An 18,502-nucleotide genomic window follows, 5' to 3' on the forward strand; every position below is an offset into this window, starting at 1 on the left:
TAACACTCCCCCGCAGTCGCAGCGGGAGACTGACAGACGTTGAGACTGGACCGAAAATCCAGAAACAATGGCGACGCAAGTCCCTTGGTGAATATATCAGCAAATTGGCGCGATGATGGTACGTGGAGAACACGCACTTGACCAAGTGCCACTCGATCTCGAACGAAATGTAGATCAATCTCGATGTGCTTGGTGCGCTGATGCTGAACCGGATTTGTAGACATGTAGACGGCGCTAACATTGTCACAAAATATGACGGTGGCCCGAGGGAGAGGTCGATGAAGTTCCGTCAAGAGTTGGCGGAGCCAAGTAGACTCGGCGACGGCGTTGGCGACGGCACGATACTCCGCTTCAGCGCTGGAGCGGGAGACGGTATGTTGGCGCTTGGAGGACCAAGACACCAAGTTGTCGCCGAGGAAGACGCAGTAGCCCGAAGTAGAACGCCGTGTGTCGGGGCAGCCAGCCCAATCCGCATCAACAGTATTTAACACCATATCTTGAGCCTTCCGTTCATAGGAGATTGAGGCCCTTGAGGACGTTCCAGACGAGGGCATCATCGGCGACGGGGGCGCCGACATCACCGAGGGCGTCGGCCACGGTTTTCTGCTCGAGGCAGTAGGCCGTGATAGACTTACCCTCCTGCTCGATGTTGCGGAATTTCTGGCCGAGATAGCCAGCCCGGGCCTGCTGGTTGTCGCGGAAGAGGGCGACGATGCGCTGCCAGATGGAGTAGGCCGTGGTGGGGCTCTCCATCACCATGTCGGTGATCTCGGGCGTGACGGAGCCGTAGAGCCAACACAGAACGGTGGCGTCCATGCGCAGCCACTCGTCGTCATCGGCGGGCGGCGTGGCCGTGGTGAGGTGGTCGGCGAGGGTGTATGTGGTGACGGCGATCTGCACCATGGTGTTCCAGCGGGTGAAGTTTGACGCCTTGAGGTCGAGGGTGACGGGGATGAGCGCCTTGACGCTCTGGATGTTGGTGGCCTGGGCCCAAAGAGCGGCGAAGGGAGAGGCGCCGGCGTCGGACATGGTGGGGGAGGAGGGGCGGCGGCGCAGGGGAGGAACCCGAGCGCGGCGGTGGTAGTAGAGGAGGGCGGCGGAAGCTGAGGTTTGTTTGGCTGATACCATGTTAAGCTTCATGCACTAGCCACTTGAACCAAAAGTCCGAACTGATGGAAAGGGCTAGGCAATCCACATATACACTTCACAACACCCCCACTCGCGTGTGACGGGAGAAGAGAAAGTCAACACGTGAAAGAAGAAGAGCACACCGAAACAGGGCATCAGCGGTGGCTAAAGAGGGGGGCAACAACAATTTTTAGGCTTAATTGCGAAAACCATGTGAAAGCCAGGATTTGAACTCGAGACCTGGGGCTCTGATACCATGTAGAAAGGTAGAATTGGATGGGATAGGTCACAATGGTGCCTTCCGTGTAATCTCATATATATAGGCAAATACAAGGTATACAATAACTACCATAATGGCCTCAATCTCCTACGAACGGAAGGCTCAAGATATGGTGTTAAATACTGTTGATATTCGGTTAATGACACCGATATCCTAGAGATATTCGGTGGCCTAACACACATCAAGCACAATGTGGTGCAACTAGTAAGAGCAAAAAATCTTTGCCAAAATGTCCCTTTCATTGAACACGACTATAGAAGCACCCGTTTGGACTTGTAGATCGAGCAGCATTGCACATAATTTTTCTGTTTTCACCGGCCAAGAAAATTGCAAGGCAAGACATAAATGGTGCCAAAATATCAATTTAACTTCTTTTTCTAGGAAAGAATCATTTCACGATAGATATTAATATCTTTTTTTCTTCATCACTGTTGAAAGGTCTTGAATAATCTCTTCTTTCTTGTTTGGTCACAAGGGAATAGCCAATAATCGTGTGCCTCCAACTCTCCATCCCTTCAGCTGCTTCCTGCTTAGTGTACACTAGATAGTACAACTACAAGGGGTAGAGTTCTAGTAGGGAAAGGTAGGGTAGTCACCCTTTCTTGATTTTCGGTGGAAAAAAATTCAGAGGCTCGTGTTTATTTGAAAATTTTGAACGGTCATACGTTGAAAATGAGCTCCGATAACAAATTTATGCTGGTTTTACTGTGATCAAAACCAATTATATCTAGTATATTCGGAAAACAACTATCTCATTCTCAATTTAACAAACTCGACTCTAAATAGCATCCTAGATGAGGTATTTAATAAGGACCTGAGGATATTTTTGCCAGCTTATTATGCTTTGGGGTTCTACTTTGGCTTTGTATATTTTATTAATCTAAAATTGCAATAATGTATTGATTCAGTAGATGACTTTGGATAGGGTTGTTGGGACATGTTTTCTCAAAGAAATAATGGTTGAGAGCCCATATCGAAAAATGTCAATTTGCATAGAAAATGACATCACAACCCTAAGTATTGAAATGGTAAACAAAATGGGGAAATCGAGAAAAGGGAAAAATACCAGATCACTATAGACTATCTTTAAAAAGTTCCCATTGCCTAGTTATAGTAGCTTCATCGTAACCCAAGCCAAACCCTCCCCATCTCGATTCCTCTAGCTGCTGTCGGCGACGGTGGCAACACCTGTCACATCGAAGGCGGAGGGCAGGGGAGGCGATCATCTGCTGGGTTTTGGGATGGAGGAGCATGACGTTGGGTGCACACACAGGGTCTGCGAGGGAGAAGAGTTGCAAGTCTAGGCGGCGACGCTAGAATGTGGCAGGACAAGAGAGGCGTCGACCTTAGGCAGATCTCCAACGCGCAATTCCATGGCTTGTGGGCAGCGGCTCAGGCTGGGGCCCATCTAGCCGTACAAATCGTGGATGTTGCACGCATCGACCGGATCGGGACAGCAACGGCGCTCGGGAGGCAGTGACGAGATCGGGGTAGCATGTGCCACACTCTTATGTGCTTGCAGTCCCTGACGTTGTCGCTCAACGACATGCGTCTACGCTCTTCGATCGAGAGTGTTCCTTCTGTTCAACGCCGAAACAAACCAGTGGTGGCATGGGTTGTCTTCTCCTCTGTGGTCGACTAGTGGTGTGGGGTTACTCGCTCGGCCTGAATGGTGGTTTACCATGCTGATCTTTAAGTACCAAGTCCTTGATCTGGACGCCGATGAGTTTTGGTCTCCCTCTTGGAGATTTCCTCTATTTGGCGCATGATGCCACTAGATATCTAGAAAGTAAACGATCTGATGATGTACTCTCTAATCTTTGGCTAGCGAGGCTTCATGAGGGTATAGCATGAAGCTTCGCTTTCTTGTCGGTGCCATGGGGCATGTCTAAATATAGATTTTCATGGTATTGATAGAGGTGAAGAAAGTCATGATCGCTGTGATCGGAGGCTTGTAATAGCGGAGAGATGTATTGGTTGCGATGAAGACTTGTGACATGTTTTTCCTGTGTGTCGGGTGTTGAGGCCTTGCAGCAGTGGCCTTGGCAAGAGGGACAACATTACATGTGGACTGCATTTTTGATTATGCTCCTCGAGTATCGAGCTGCGATTTTCATGGTGAAAGCCAAAGGCTGTCATTCATTGGTTGCACCTGACAAAAGATTTGTTGAAGGCATTGCTTTGGAAACTCAGTCTTACCCTAGAGTGAAAATTAAAGATCTTTGAACGAGCTATGACAATGCTTGTGTATTGTTTTTCCTTTTTGGAGGCGTCGCTTTTGCGTAACCTCTTTTACGCTTCAGGTGTTGTCTTTGGTGGTGGTTAGAGTGTTGATGATGCGAGTGTTTCATCACCACGACGGATCTTTGTTTTCTATTTCTCTTTTTTAGTTTGTTTTTGGTAGTTTGCATTCTTGATGTCTTTCGATATTTTCTTCGTGCAAAGACTGGGTGTAGCACTCTAGCTGGTATCTTCACGATATTAATATTTTCTTTTATTATAGCTTCCGTGTTGGTATTTTTAGGTATTTTTTTACGTTGTACATGTATTTAAATATGTCTCGATTTCTCTTTTAATCTTTGCATTAAATTTTAGAGTTCGCCATGCCTTAAATTCTTTCATCCTTCGCCACAGCAACTACCAGTCAAACCAGCAGGTGAGGTGAGTAGGAGCCGTGTGTGTGACTGTGTGTGCGGGCGTATATACTCCGTATTATCTTGGCGCCGACGACCCAACCGCACACCAGCGATCGCGCGCGGCACCACGAGGGCGGCCGGTTGACTGTCGACGTAAGTATCTCCTCTCGATTCCTCACATGATCCGTGGCCATTTTTATATACGATGATCTCATGCCATCCGTCCGGTGTGCCGTTGTCTCTGTCAAAGCCAATTCTGTGTCCCTTCGATCCCATCCAATTCATCATCACTAGTGTTTCTTCGTCGTCTCTCCTGTGTTTCATCCTGAGTATTCTGTTTCTTCTGACCCAGTTCTTGGATTGCCTCGTATCTCCATGGACAGCTGACCAGGATGGGGTGCTTCGCCTTCAAGAGCGGCAAGAACAAGGCCGAGAAGCAGCGGCCACGGCCGGCCGGCGCCGCCAAGTCGCCGGCGCCAACATCGGACGGCACTGGGCCGACGAGCAAGGCCTCGTCAGGGTCGACGCCGACGAGGAGCATACAGGAGCTGTCGGAGGAGAGGGGCGCGGCGCGGCTGCGGGCGTTCGGGCTGGAGGAGCTCGGCAGCGCCACCAACGGCTTCAGCCGCTCGCTCAAGGTCGGCGAGGGCGGCTTCGGCTCCGTCTACCGCGCCTTCTTCCGCTCCGCCGCCGGCGGCCGGGTCGTGCTCGCCGTCAAGCGCCTCAACCAGCGCAGCCTGCAGGTCCGTTCAGAACCGTTTGAGAAAGTAGTTTTTTCAGAGAATTATCATTACTGGGAAATTACTTGTTTTGCCGTGAAATCGAACTTGAGCTCCATGAAAAATCTTCACATAACAATGGATACATCGCAGTCGGGACTAGGGCATCCACTCATGTCAACTTCAATCACAGAATTAGTCACCGATTCACCGTGTGAATTTCGGTCCAGGGCTCAGCCTCGATCGAGACAGCGTCAGAAGTCAAATTTATTAAACTGTACAAAATCACCTTGCGAACAGCGTGCCAAAGTTGTTGAAACGTTCTGTTTCCTTGGAAATAAGCAGCAGTCCGTTTGCACTGTGCGGATCAAAAACGGGTATTACCGTGACTCCAAAAATTTAGATAAAAAAATTTGCATGTAAAGGAGGCATGTACTCATGTACATGCAAAATTACGTACCGAAAATTCAAAATGCAATTCTAACACCGTTTAAAATGAACATTCTGAAGGAATCTCCTAAATTTCCGAACGGTCTGTAACTTAGTCCGCGAACACCTTGTAACTTAATTAAAATTGTAAGTATAGTGTGTTTCGGAACTGTTCCAATCAGGACACCCATGTTCTGAAAAATCGCTTTCTTGTTTCCTGATCATTTCAGGGTCACAAGCAGTGGCTCGCCGAAGTCCAGTTCCTGGGCGTGCTGGAGCACCCGAACCTGGTGAAGCTCGTCGGCTACTGCGCGGTGGACTCCGACGCCGGCAACCACCGGCTGCTGGTCTACGAGTTCATGCCCAACAAGACCCTGGACGACCATCTCTTCAGCCGAGCCTACCACCCGCTTCCCTGGAGGACCAGGCTGCAGATCATGATCGGCGCCGCGCGGGGGCTCGACTACCTCCACCAGGGAGTGCCAGAAGTCCAGGTGATATACCGGGATTTCAAGGCGTCCAACGTGCTCCTCGACGGCGAGTTCAGGCCGAAGCTGTCGGACTTCGGGCTGGCCAGGGAGGGGCCGACGGACGGGAGGACGCACGTGTCGACGGCCGTGGTGGGCACGCACGGGTACGCGGCGCCGGACTACGTCGAGACGGGGCACCTCACGGCGAAGAGCGACGTGTGGGGGTTCGGCGTGGTGCTCTACGAGATCCTCACGGGGCGGCGGTCGCTCGACCGGAACCGGCCGGCGGAGGAGCAGAAGCTGCTGGGGTGGGTGCGGCGGCACCCGCCGGGTGGGGGCAGCTTCAGGACCATCATGGACCCGCGGCTGGGCGGGCGGTACCCGGTGGCTGCCGCGCGTGAGACGGCGAGGCTGGCTGACCGGTGCCTTGGAAGGAACCCCAAGGAGCGGCCGTCGATGGGGGATGTCGCGGAGGAGCTCGAGCGGGTGTTGCAGATGGAGCCGGCCCCGACTTCTGCTCCGGCGACGGCCAAGAAGTGATCGATCGGTTGCCATTGGCTGCACCGGTGCATGCTGACCGGCTCAACAATACGTAGTAGCCAGTGTCAGAAGGAGGATAGCATACTCGCATGCTTCGTGAAGTGCACTACACGATTGCTGACCTTGAGACCTGTAGATTGATGGAGAAGAAGGTGTAACCAATTTAAGGTGAAATGCATTTGGTTAGAGCAACTCTAGCGGTAGCCATATTCTCTTAGACTACCACACTGGGCGCATCATAGCAAGAAATGCAATTCTAACACCGTTGTGGTCTTACCTTACAGACTAAGTTACAAATACTGAAACTTAACCACGGTCCATGTATTCTGTACCGCGAATCACGAGGGGAATCGAACGGTTAAAGCTTGACCGGTAGATCATGGCGCTGCTAGAAAAATCATTTTAATATCATAGCTAGTATCATGCATCACATGCATGCAAAAATCCGATATGTCAAATCAATTAATGATGAAAGAGATGATAGTAGTATCATAGGTATATACTCTATCATAGTACGTAGATCTAGAAAAAATTAATTCCAAATAAATATTATACATGTATAGAGATTCTAAAAATTAATAAATATATTTAGCCTATAATACTAGAACATGATATTATGCATTATGGAAATAATATCGTACACATCATACTACTTTATGATATAGCCTTATCCATATCCTGCCATCCTTAATATCCCTTATAAAGGGCCAGGGTAAATGCGATATAAATGTGTCGCGCAGGCTAGAGCCGACAAAAGGAGACGGCAAAACAACATATTTTGAAATATCCCACTAAATGGCCCACCTTTTCGCGTTTTGTTTATCTTTATCTTTTTTCCTTACTCTTTATACTACTAGAAAACAGATAATCAGTGACGCACCTATTTTTGTTATCAGTGGCACACCACCATGTGCTACTACTATCAAGTCAATGGTAATGGTGCATCATCTAATGCGCCACTAGTAATGCACATACCAGTGAAGCACTAGTCAGTATGCCATAGGTAACATTTGCATGCGCCTTAGCTAATACCGGTGGAAAAACAACAACAACAAAAATCATGTGCGCCACCGCTATCATTCATGTGCGCCACTGTAAACCAGGTATAAAACTGTTTGTCCTTTGTACATGGTACAAAAATCATGGGCGGCAGGGAATCTGCATCAATTAATTGTTTGTCCTTTGTACATGGTACACACAACCGCACGGCGCTGAAGGTGCCACATTCGATTTGCGGGATCTTATGTGGACCAGTCTGCGGGATCTTCTGCGGGCACCGTCCGATCTTGAACACGGCCAGAGCCAAGATCGCATAAGTATGCTGCTAGCCATTCCGTTGTCGTGAGTTTGGCCAGGTTAAATCGAGCGCATCGTCGGCCGTGCTCTTGGTCAGTGCGCCATCAACGACGGCTGGATGCGACACTGGGAGGGGAGGGGTGTGGCGAGCGTGGGGCGCGACGAGGACAGTACGGTGGCGTGGCCTTAGGCAGCGGGGTAGGCCGAGCGAAGGGAAGTCCCGTACGGTGGCGGGAGTGGTGCGACTGGGCGCGTCGAGCGTGGGGTCCACCCGTCGTCGCGAGTCGGGCGGCCGGTGATGCAGGGTGTCAATGGAGAGGGTGAGGCGGGATAGTGGCGTGGCTCGAGGAGGTCGTAGGTGGCAGGGCAGGTTGTGCGCGAGAAAAATCTGCAGAGGGGCGGCGCCGGAGCTTCGACGAATGGTGGCGAGGCTCGTGGAGGCCCGGTGACATAGACATTCCCAATGGGCCTGCCGAAGATGGTACCCGGGGTTTGCTTAAGGCCCACGACTCGATGAATAAGAAGATTCGGAAGCCCAAGTTGTAATCAAGGAAAGCTAGAGTTGTATTAGGAATATTACTTGTAATCTTGCGGGACGGGTTGGAAACCCTCCAGGACTCTGTAAACTTGTATGTTACGAATCCCTCGGCTCCGCCTCCTATATAAGGGGGAGTCGAGGGACAAAGAAAGGGATCGATTCATTGTTCACGCAACTTTAGTTTTCATAGTCGTCGAGTACTTTTCGGCTGAAACCTTCGAGATCTACTTGCCCTCTACTTTCAACTAAACCCTAGTCTACAATACGTAGGCATTGATAAGTTAATCCCTTGTCACCCGGTAGTAGGCGGGGCTGGAGGGGCGGAGTTGTGTCGAGGCCGAAAAATTCTGGGGCCAGCGGCGAAGGGTTGCGGTGGACGGCCGGCGACGCAAGTGAGTGGACGTGGTGGCTGGCCGGCGGCGCAGGTGAGAAGTCGGTGACACAGGTGAGAAGTCGGCAGCTATGGTGGAGGTGAGGGATGCGGGTTGGGAAATTAGTGGAGTAGTTTTTTAGATGGAAAAGTGGACGAGGTGGGCAAAGTGTAACATCCCAAAATTTCAAAATTTAAAAGCATCATGCATTCATTTCATTCATGCATTTGAAAAGTAAATAAAATAAACAAACCCTAAAAAGCCTAAACCCTAAAAGTCTTATTTTCAAAATTTGCCAAAATAACTTATATACCAAAAACAATATAAATATTATTTTACTATTTTTATATGAGTATTAAACAGACCCCTTTTTATCCTAAAACACTAAATTAAATTTTACAAATTTTTAGAATGTGTTTTGAATTCATTTGGAGGCTTAAAACAAAAGATATAAAAAGAAAACAGGAAAAAGGAACAAAAAGGGGCAACAACCCAACTGGGCCGAGCCGGCCCAGTCCAGCGAGAAAACCCACCCGCGCGCCCCTCTCTCTCACCTCCCCCGCGAGCTGACCAGCGGGCCCCATACGTCATGCCCGACAGGTGGGCCCCACCTGTCAGGTCGTCCCCAACCTCCAACCCCGCAACCGCCCCACCTCGCCACCTCCCCCACTCGCATGCGCCACCCCAACCGTCAGGTTGCCATTTAGTATAGTACTTATGCCGGGCGTGGTGTCCAGATCCTTAATCTGATCAGTGGCCGATCTCTACAAATCTCGCGATCGACGTGCAGAGTCATATTATTAGTGGCATTTGATTCGTTGACTCAAAAAGAAATACTCGCATTTGATTCGTGCCAGATGATTAATCAAGCAAATTAAGGTCGTTCCGCTAGCTGGGGGTCCAAACGAACTTTGATATACAGTACGTACGTAGGAAAATATATGTGCGACGGGCGGAACCATTCATCACTTCCTCTCCGTGAAGCACCTCAACTTGAGGAAAGGGCTCCTTGAGGCTGGAAGCTGTATTAGAGCATCCAGTGACTCCAGTCGGATTCGCCAAACTGCGTCCGGCACTTGTTTTTGGTGGAGCAGTTTCGCCCAGCGGCACCACCTCCAGCTCCCTCGAAGCTGAAGATGGCTGCGTTGCCCCCGGTGGAGTGATACTCGACGAAGGCGAGGAAGCCGGCCTAGTTCGACCCTGCATAAAAGTCCGAACACGTGAAGGTGAAGGAGTCCGTGACGCCACTGGAGAAGAAGCAACTAGATGCGGTGTCTGGGACCGCGCCCTTGCCACAATTTCTCTTCCTCTATCAGTCACCGGTGAGTGATTAAAAGGAGTCAGTGTCAGCTGTGCACCCGTCGCCGAAGATGCACCAGAAGGATGCGTAGGAGGACGGGTATCCACCTCCATGTTTGCCGCCCCTGGTGCAACCTCCGCTGAACCATCCTCTAGTCACTCCTCCTCAAGACCATGGGAACCATCATTATCCTCCCCATCTTTCCAGAAAAAAGGCCGAAAACGTGAGTCAGGCTTGAACCCATCCGCCTCCTTCCGGAACCAAAATCTGTAGCCATTGAGGTGTAGCAAAGAAACCACCTCCAAATAGCCACGTTTATCTCTTGAGAGCGCAGATACATCCCGCATAGCCACCAAAATACGAACAATTCCCTGGCTACGAAGTGTATATAAATCCACATCAAGAGTAGAACCAATGAGAGTCCCAACAGCCCACAGCCCAAGAAAGCGCTTCACAGAATCCGGCACACCATCGACATGCACCCAAACCGGCTTCATAACAAAGGCCGGAGCAATATCCTGATGTTCCCAAGAAGAGACAAGCACCTGTGCCTGAACCTTGGGTACACTCATCTGCATACCGTCGATCCTCGCCAAATCGTCACGTGTAGGAACCCAACAAGAAAGGCCTTATCTCCATGTGGAGACGCCTCCCATCTCCAGGTGGGATTCCCTGGGCACATACGTGCAAGAAGGCTCTGGATATCTGCCGCCGTGACTGTCCCCTCACCAAACACCTGTACCAAAGCAGTGGGTGCTACAGAAGCAATCAACTGAGGCTTGTAAACCGAGTCAGGGAGCTGCAAGTCAAGAGTGGCATCATTACCGCATCCAACAAAAAAACTCATGGGCTTCGGTACCTTCAGAATTGGGCATCTAATGGTCGGATGATCCCCAGAATTACAAACCAACCAATAATGCAGGACCTTGCAGTTCTTAGTAGCATGAGTATTCACATCACATTTCCAACAACGTCCCACCTTCTTCTGTTTCACGGGTGCAACAGGAGCTAGAACATCTGTAAGAATCTGCTGAGGTGCGGCAGTCATATCCTGCGTTGCTATCGCAGATGGCTGTCCCATAGCGTCCGGGATGGGCTGCCCTAAAGGAGGAGCAACTGGCCAGACCCCCGCCTCCGAACCCACAATGGCCACCGCCTTCTTCTTCCGCCTTTTCTTCCCTTGACCAGGCTGAGCAAGCGGTTGCTGTTGAGTTGGTGGCTGCTAAGTCTGTGGCTGCGGAGGAGCGACTTGTTGTTGCGGCATGTACTGTTGTCCCGCATGCGGATACTGATAAAACTGGCCAGGATACTGCTGATATGATTGCTGCGGGGGTAAGTAATGAACCGGAGGAGCGGGTGCACGGGCGGGTGGATATGCCGGGCGTGGTGTCCAGATCCTTAATCTGTTCACTGGCCGATCTCTACAAATCTCGCGACGTGTGCAGAGTCATATTAGTAGTGGCATTTGATTCGTTGACTCAAAAAGAAATACTCGCATTTGATTCGTGCCAGATGATTAATCAAGCAAATTAAGGTCGTTCCGCTAGTTGGGGGTCCAAACGAACTTTGATACACATACGTAGGAAAATATATGTGCGACGGGCGGAACCATTCATCACTTCCTCTCCGTGAAGCACCTCAACTTGAGGAAAGGGCTCCTTGAGGCTGGAAGCTGTATTAGAGCATCCAGTGACTCCAGTCGGATTCGCCAAACTGCGTCCGGCACTTGTTTTTGGTGGAGCAGTTTCGCCCAGCGGCGTCCTTCAATTGAAGGATTGGAAATTTAATTTTTATTCCACTACGGGAACAACTTCATATGCCGACGGCCCGTACCGTCGGCACGACCACTTCAACCGTCGGCACCGGATGTGCCGACGGTGACCGTCGGCACAGGTTGGTCGGCACATCTCCGGTCGGGGTAGCTCCCATCACCGTCGGCACAGTGAACCACCGTCGGCACACGCTGCACCGACGGCTGGGACGGTGGCCGTCGGCCGTGCCACCGTCGGCACGGGGCGTTGCTCGTCCGCAACGGCGTGACGGCGCTGGCGAAGGCCGTTAGGCTGTGCCGACGGTGAAACCGTCGGTACAGCAGCCCCAGATTTTCCCAGAATGCGTGGGCGCGAAAATGAAATTTTTTGAAACTGGCAAAAAATCGCGCGCTGGGCCAGCTGTGCCGACGGTGTCACCGTCGGCACAGACCCTGCCATTTGGCGCAGCTATGGGCCTGTGCCGACGGTGACACCGCCGGCCCAGGATTTTTCAGTTTTCTGCCATTTTGGCTCTATTAGCTCAGAAAATTGCAGAAACTGCACATATTATAAATATGAATGTCCAGTAACATATATAGCACCATAGAGCACAAAGATATCACCGTATAGCACCAAAACTCACACATATAGCATCAAATCTCACAAATAGCACAAATATAGCATACAAGACCATGGTACATACACGGGATCCACTACAAAGATGAAGCGTGTCATCATGTGCTAGTACAATGTAGAAACTATGGTGGTGCACCACCCGAGAGACGATCTAGCTCCAGACGATCTAGTTCCGAGTGGGTGAAGCGAGGCCGCTGTATTTCGACGGTGCTCGGGGAGGTAGAACCACGACGAGAGCCACCGGAAGCAGAACCATGCCGAGGTTCGGCAGAAGCACCAGGAGAACAGCGACCGGGGTGCATCGGCGTACCATCAGGAGCGTCGTTCCCGGATTCTCCCAATCCCTACATGTTGGAGGGAGTTAGCAACTTAGCCATGTCACACCAAGTTAGCAACTTAGCCAAGTTAGCAACTTACCGGGGTCAACTGACGCTGACGCTTGTACATGATATAGAACTCCTCCTTGGACAGGAACACTGGCGTCGGCCCCGGATGAGGTGGCTCTGGGAGTGGTTCCTCTCGCACTCCAGTCATCATGAACCGAGTGAAACTCTGCAAGAAACGGGAGAGATAGCTCAGATTCAAACATGGGGACTTATGATGTTTTGCAACCATAGAGATTGAAACTTACCGCCATCTGGTTGCTCGTCCACTGGACATAGGCATCTTTCACAAGGTCATGCTCCTTAATCTTCTCGAGATACTCCTCGTAAGCTACTGCATAGGCCTCCTCGAGCTGAGTCTACAATTTCAGAAATAATGCATCTCATCAACATAGCCATTCAGGCACAAGAGTCAAAACAGAGGATGAAAGTGTGGATGACTTACATCTACCTCTACCCGAAAACGGCATGTAGTCCGCGAGGAGGTAGCGTAGCTGCCGGAGGGGAGGGTAGCCTTGATCTGCGTGAAGTTCTTCTGAGGCTTGAAACCCCAAAGAAGGCAGGCAGGACGTCCATGCGGCTGGCCGGACCCCGCCAGCATCATCGCCACCTCGTCGACCGGCTCGGTCATAGGGTCCTCCACCTCTGGATGGAGCTTGGCGTACTCCTCGCAGTATCTTTCCTTGCTCTCTTTGGCCTTGCCGTAGTACATCTCAGGCGCGGGCCGAGGCTCGTTCGGACGGGGCATCACCAGCTTCATGTGCGTCCACGCTTCCATCTGACCAAGTTCCCTCCCGAGCTTCTTCCCCTGCATCACAAAACAAATGTTATGCATATCATCGAAAATCAAAAAAATGCAGCTTGTTCCATTTTTATATGTACCAGACGCTCCCGATAGCGATCGGTGCTGCTGCTCCCCGCACTGTGTGTTCCCTGATTCCCACGGTTGGCCTTGTTCCGGTCGCTCACGGCCTTGAAATCGGGGTTTTCGCCGACCTAATTCTTGACCAACTCCATGAAGGCGGCCCTCTTATTATTATCAGCCCAATGTGGTACAACCTGCAAAATCAAAACTCATTTGAAGAACAAACAATATAGTTGCAAGTTAGCCGCAGTACATAGAATCGCATTGACAATTACTTACCGACATGAAGTCCTCTATCGTCATAGCCGGGGCCAGTCCCTGCACAATCTCAGGCTTTGTGTACCTTACGCCCTGCTCAGCATAGAAGTGGCCGATGCACGTGATCCTCTGGTTGTACCACTGCTGCCGTGTCAACTTCCGACACATGTTACGGAGGATCACGTCCGCCATCTCCTTATGCTCAGTCGCCACCCTATAATTGCGCTGCAATCAAGCATAACAGAAAGTGTGAGAGGCATGAGTTATCACGGTGGGGTTATCAACTACATATGAACGAAACCCAAAGAGTATGCATTACGTACCCAAAACTTCTTGATCACGGCGTCGGCGGCGGAAGTAAAGCCAGGGTAAGGCGCTATCTCAAAGTCTTCCCAAGTGTAGGCTAGCTTGGACTCGCCCCCAAGGACCGGAGTGTACATCCCCGGCCAGTACTTCCTAATAGCAGCTCCAATCAGACTCCCTGGCACGCGGACATTCTTCCCCGTATATGTGAAATTACTGCACAATTATCAAACATTAGAAAATGCTAAGTGTCATAACGAAAATGAAATCACCTTACTACTTACTCTATCTTTCCTGGGACAAGGAGCCACTTCTCATCCTCCGTAGCAGGTTCCTTACTCTCATCGGGAACCTTCGCTTCCCCACGAATCTGCAACTTCTTCGGAGCCATCTCCATCGAAGCCTCCTCGTCCCTAGACTCCTCCTCCTCCTCCCTAGTGTCCTCCTCCTCCTCCTCCCTAGTGTCCTCCTCCTGGTCCATAGACTGTGAAGCCACTGAGCCAGAAGCAGAGGGAATGTCAGCTAGAAGGAGCTGTGCATCCCCCCCTCGTCCTCCAGCTCGTCCTCCCCCTCGTCCTCCAGCTCGTCCACCCCCTCGTCCACCCCCTCGTCCTCCCCGTCCTCCGTCTGCGTCTTCGTAACGCCGGGTGGGAACAATGGGTCTTCCACTCCGTCTGGAAGCACCCGGCCCTGGCTTCCGCTGATGCATCTGATCAAGCAAGGAGCTCGATGATGCCTTCCGTCCGCTCATATTGGGCAATTACCTGCATAAGAAAAGAGAAAATAATTAATAAGCATGTTGAAAATGAGTAAACACTATGCATAATGACAAATGTAGGTACTAAGCATAATGAAAAATGTAGGTATTAATCATAATGACAATGTAGGTACTAAGCATAATGACAAATGTATGTATTAAGCATAATGATAATGTAGGTACTAAGCATAATGACAAATGTATGTATTAAGCATAATGATAATGTAGGTACTAAGCATAAAAGACCCTCACCATTCATCACCACTCTCATCTCTAGGCATTGGGTTCTCAGCCTCACTATCAAAATCAGTATCATATGAGTATTCATGGTCGGCATTGGGTTCCGGTTGAGTCTCGACAATGTTGTCTTTGTTCGCATGGCGCTTGGTGAGCATAGCTATGTCCTCCAGGTCCACCACGGTCTCACCACGCATTTGTACATCGTTGTGGAGATCCTGAAGACCTATGTCTATTTGAAGGTCCCCGAACTGCTCTTCCTCTTGATAGAAAATTCCCTCATATGTTACCGGGTCAATGTTGTTGTAATCGTCCTCGGAGGGGATGGGTAGCTTACCATGTGGCGATACCTGGAACACGACTTCCCAGCCCATGAGTTCCTCATTCTGACATGGGTAGGACAAATAATAAACTTGCTTGGTTTGGTGAGCCACAACATAGACGTCGGATCCGCTGTAGGTGGTTGTAGGCCTAACTTCAACTAAACCAATGGAGGGGGTGCTTCTCATTCCACCGTGTGGGTCAAACCAGTGGCATTTGAACACAAAGAGCTTGAGTTCTATGTTTGCGTTGTTGAACGTCAACTCGTATACCTTTTGTAACCTTCCATAGTAATCAAGATCATCGGCTCCGCGGATGTAGACCCCAGTATTTATTGTTTTTGCATTTGGCCGGTTCTTCTGGTGAAACTCCGTATGGAAGCGATACCCATTTACATCATACTTCTCATGCGTATGGACTCTACGGTTAAAACCCTGGGAAACGCATCTCAACTCGTCTGTCATCTCAACGTTGGGATCAGCTCCCTACAAGTTCAGTTCAGATTATTCTGTGCATTAGTTACGTGTAATAAGACAAGTCACGGATTGCAAAGTAAGAGGAACATTTGAGAAATTACTTTTTCATGGAACCAGTTCACGAAGCTTTTATTTAAGGGCGGGCGCCCTCTTTCAGAAGAGTGTACCACTGCGTGGGAGTGGGACCATTTCTTCCTGACCACATTTCATCATGGAATTGGCTGAAAGGAGAAAATACGTATTAGACCAAAACCAAGTTACTGGTTGCAAAGTAATTGGTTCATCATTTTACCTCATGAAATCGACCACTTCCTCCATGTTCATAAGCACGTAAAGCATTATGCAATCCTTCTCTTCTGGCGAAATGTTCTCCACTTTTGAGGCACCGGCCTTGCCACCGGGATATTGGAAGAGCAAGAGCTTTGGGTCACGCTTGGGCTCGTCGGAATTGTACCGAGCGACCGGGTTATGCTTAGTGGGCACATCATTGGCATAGTACATTGTCGTGGCGTCTGCCATCTCATGGAGGAGAGTTGCCTCAGCTATGCATGCTTCAATCTTATTTTTGTTTCCACATTTGTACCGAATATATTTGAACTCCCTCTCAATACAAAACTGCCAACGATACTGCACCGGTCCCCCCAAGAGTGCCTCGTTGGCGAGATGCACGATGAGATGTAACATCGGAGTGAAGAAGCCTGGGGGGAATATCATCTCTAACTTGCATAGCATGTCCGACACTTGCTCCTGCAGCTTCTCAATCACCTCGGTACATATCTGCTTAGCACAGACCGTGCGGAAAAAATGGCTCACCTCCGCAAGCACTCGCCAGACATGATCGGGGAGTGATACGTCTCCGACGTATCGATAATTTCTTATGTTCCATGCCACATTATTGATGTTATCTACATGTTTTATGCACACTTTATGTCATATTCGTGCATTTTCTGGAACTAACCTATTAACAAGATGCCGAAGTGCCAGTTGCTATTTTCTGCTGTTTTTGGTTTCAGAAATCCTAGTAACGAAATATTCTCGGAATTGGACGAAATCAACGCCCAGGGTCCTATTTTGCCACGAAGCTTCCAGAAGTCCGAAGAGGAGACGAAGAGGGGCCACGAGGGGGCCACACCCTAGGGCGGCGCGGCCCCCCCCTTGGCCGCGCGGCCCTGTGGTGTGGGGCCCCCGTGCCGCCTCTTGACCTGCCCTTCTGCCTACAAATAGCCTCCGTCGCGAAACCCCCTGTACCGAGAGCCACGATACGGAAAACCTTCCAGAGACGCCGCCGCCGCCGATCCCATCTCGGGGGATCCAGGAGATCGCCTCCGGCACCCTGCCGGAGAGGGGATTCATCTCCCGGAGGACTCTACGCCGCCATGGTCGCCTCCGGAGTGATGTGTGAGTAGTCTACCCCTGGACTATGGGTCCATAGCAGTAGCTAGATGGTTGTCTTCTCCCCATTGTGCTATCATTGTCGGATCTTGTGAGCTGCCTAACATGATCGAGATCATCTATCTGTAATTCTATATGTTGCGTTTGTTGGGATCCGATGAATAGAGAATACTTGTTATGTTGATTATCAAAGTTATATCTGTGTGTTTTTTATGATCTTGCATGCTCTCCGTTACTAGTAGATGCTCTGGCCAAGTAGATGCTTGTAACTCCAAGAGGGAGTATTTATGCTCGATAGTGGGTTCATGCCTGCATTGACACCTGGGACAGTGACAGAAAGTTCTAAGGTTGTGTTGTGCTGTTGCCACTAGGGATAAAACATTGATGCTATGTCTAAGGATGTAGTTGTTGATTACATTACGCACCATACTTAATGCAATTGTCTGTTGCTTTGCAACTTAATACTGGAGGGGGTTCGGATGATAACCTGAAGGTGGACTTTTTAGGCATAGATGCAGTTGGATGGCGGTCTATGTACTTTGTCGTAATGCCCAATTAAATCTCACTATACTCATCATGATATGTATGTGCATGGTCATGCCCTCTTTATTTGTCAATTTCCCAACTGTAATTTGTTCACCCAACATGCTGTTTATCTTATGGGAGAGACACCTCTAGTGAACTGTGGACCCCGGTCCAATTCTCTTTACTGAAATATAATCTACTGCAATATTGTTCTACTGTTTTCTGCAAACAATCATCTTCCACACAATACGGTTAATCCTTTGTTACAGCAAGCCGGTGAGATTGACAACCTCACTGTTTCGTTAGGGCAAAGTACTTTGGTTGTGTTGTGCAGGTTCCACGTTGGCGCCGGAATCCCTGGTGTTGCGCCGCACTACATCCCGCCGCCATCAACCTTCAACGTGCTTCTTGGCTCCTACTGGTTCGATAACCTTGGTTTCATACTGAGGAAACTTGCCGCTGTACGCATCACACCTTCCTCTTGGGGTTCCCAACGGACGCGTGTTGAACGCGTATCAAGCAGCTTTTTCTGGCGCCGTTGCCGGGGAGATCAAGACACGCTGCAAGGGGAGTCTCCACTTCTCAATCTCTTTACTTTGTTTTTGTCTTGCTTAGTTTTATTTACTTCTTTGTTTGCTGCACTAAATCAAAATACAAAAAAATTAGTTGCTAGTTTTACTTTATTTGCTATCTTGTTTGCTATATCAAAAACACAAAAAAATTAGTTACTTGCATTTACTTTATCTAGTTTGCTTTATCTACTATTGCTAAAATGAGTAATCCTGAAGTTGAAGTTCGTTCGTTTAAGCAACAAGGGGGAGAATGTTTAAGAGATGCTTGGTATAGAATTAGTAATGCCCATAATAGGTGCACTAAGAAACACTCCACCAC

At 49.7% G+C, this 18,502-nt stretch overlaps 2 protein-coding genes across 4 annotated transcripts; one reads left to right on the top strand and one right to left on the bottom strand.

The window, feature by feature from the left end:
- Positions 1–510: 510 nt before the first annotated feature.
- Positions 511–1,128, bottom strand: LOC139833935 (uncharacterized). The gene has a single exon (XM_071824310.1). The coding sequence runs from the start codon at positions 1,126–1,128 to the stop codon at positions 511–513; it is 618 nt and encodes a 205-aa protein (XP_071680411.1).
- A 2,927-nt stretch (positions 1,129–4,055) lies between these two features.
- Positions 4,056–6,433, top strand: LOC127312823 (probable serine/threonine-protein kinase PBL19). 3 transcript variants are annotated; one of them, XM_051343381.1, is made up of 3 exons: positions 4,056–4,197; positions 4,428–4,787; positions 5,423–6,433. In XM_051343381.1, exons 2-3 carry the CDS (start codon positions 4,437–4,439, stop codon positions 6,200–6,202), a joined length of 1,131 nt encoding a protein of 376 aa, XP_051199341.1. In that variant the 5' UTR covers positions 4,056–4,197; positions 4,428–4,436; the 3' UTR covers positions 6,203–6,433. The 3 variants fall into 3 exon arrangements, with proteins under 3 accessions (XP_051199341.1, XP_051199342.1, XP_051199340.1); XM_051343382.2 differs by having other exon boundaries at positions 4,119–4,197; positions 4,397–4,787; XM_051343380.2 differs by lacking the exon at positions 4,056–4,197 and having other exon boundaries at positions 4,220–4,787.
- The last annotated feature ends 12,069 nt before the right edge of the window (positions 6,434–18,502 follow it).

This window comes from Lolium perenne, chromosome 7 (genome assembly GCF_019359855.2).
Source record: "Lolium perenne isolate Kyuss_39 chromosome 7, Kyuss_2.0, whole genome shotgun sequence".
NCBI classification, from domain to species: domain Eukaryota; kingdom Viridiplantae; phylum Streptophyta; class Magnoliopsida; order Poales; family Poaceae; genus Lolium; species Lolium perenne.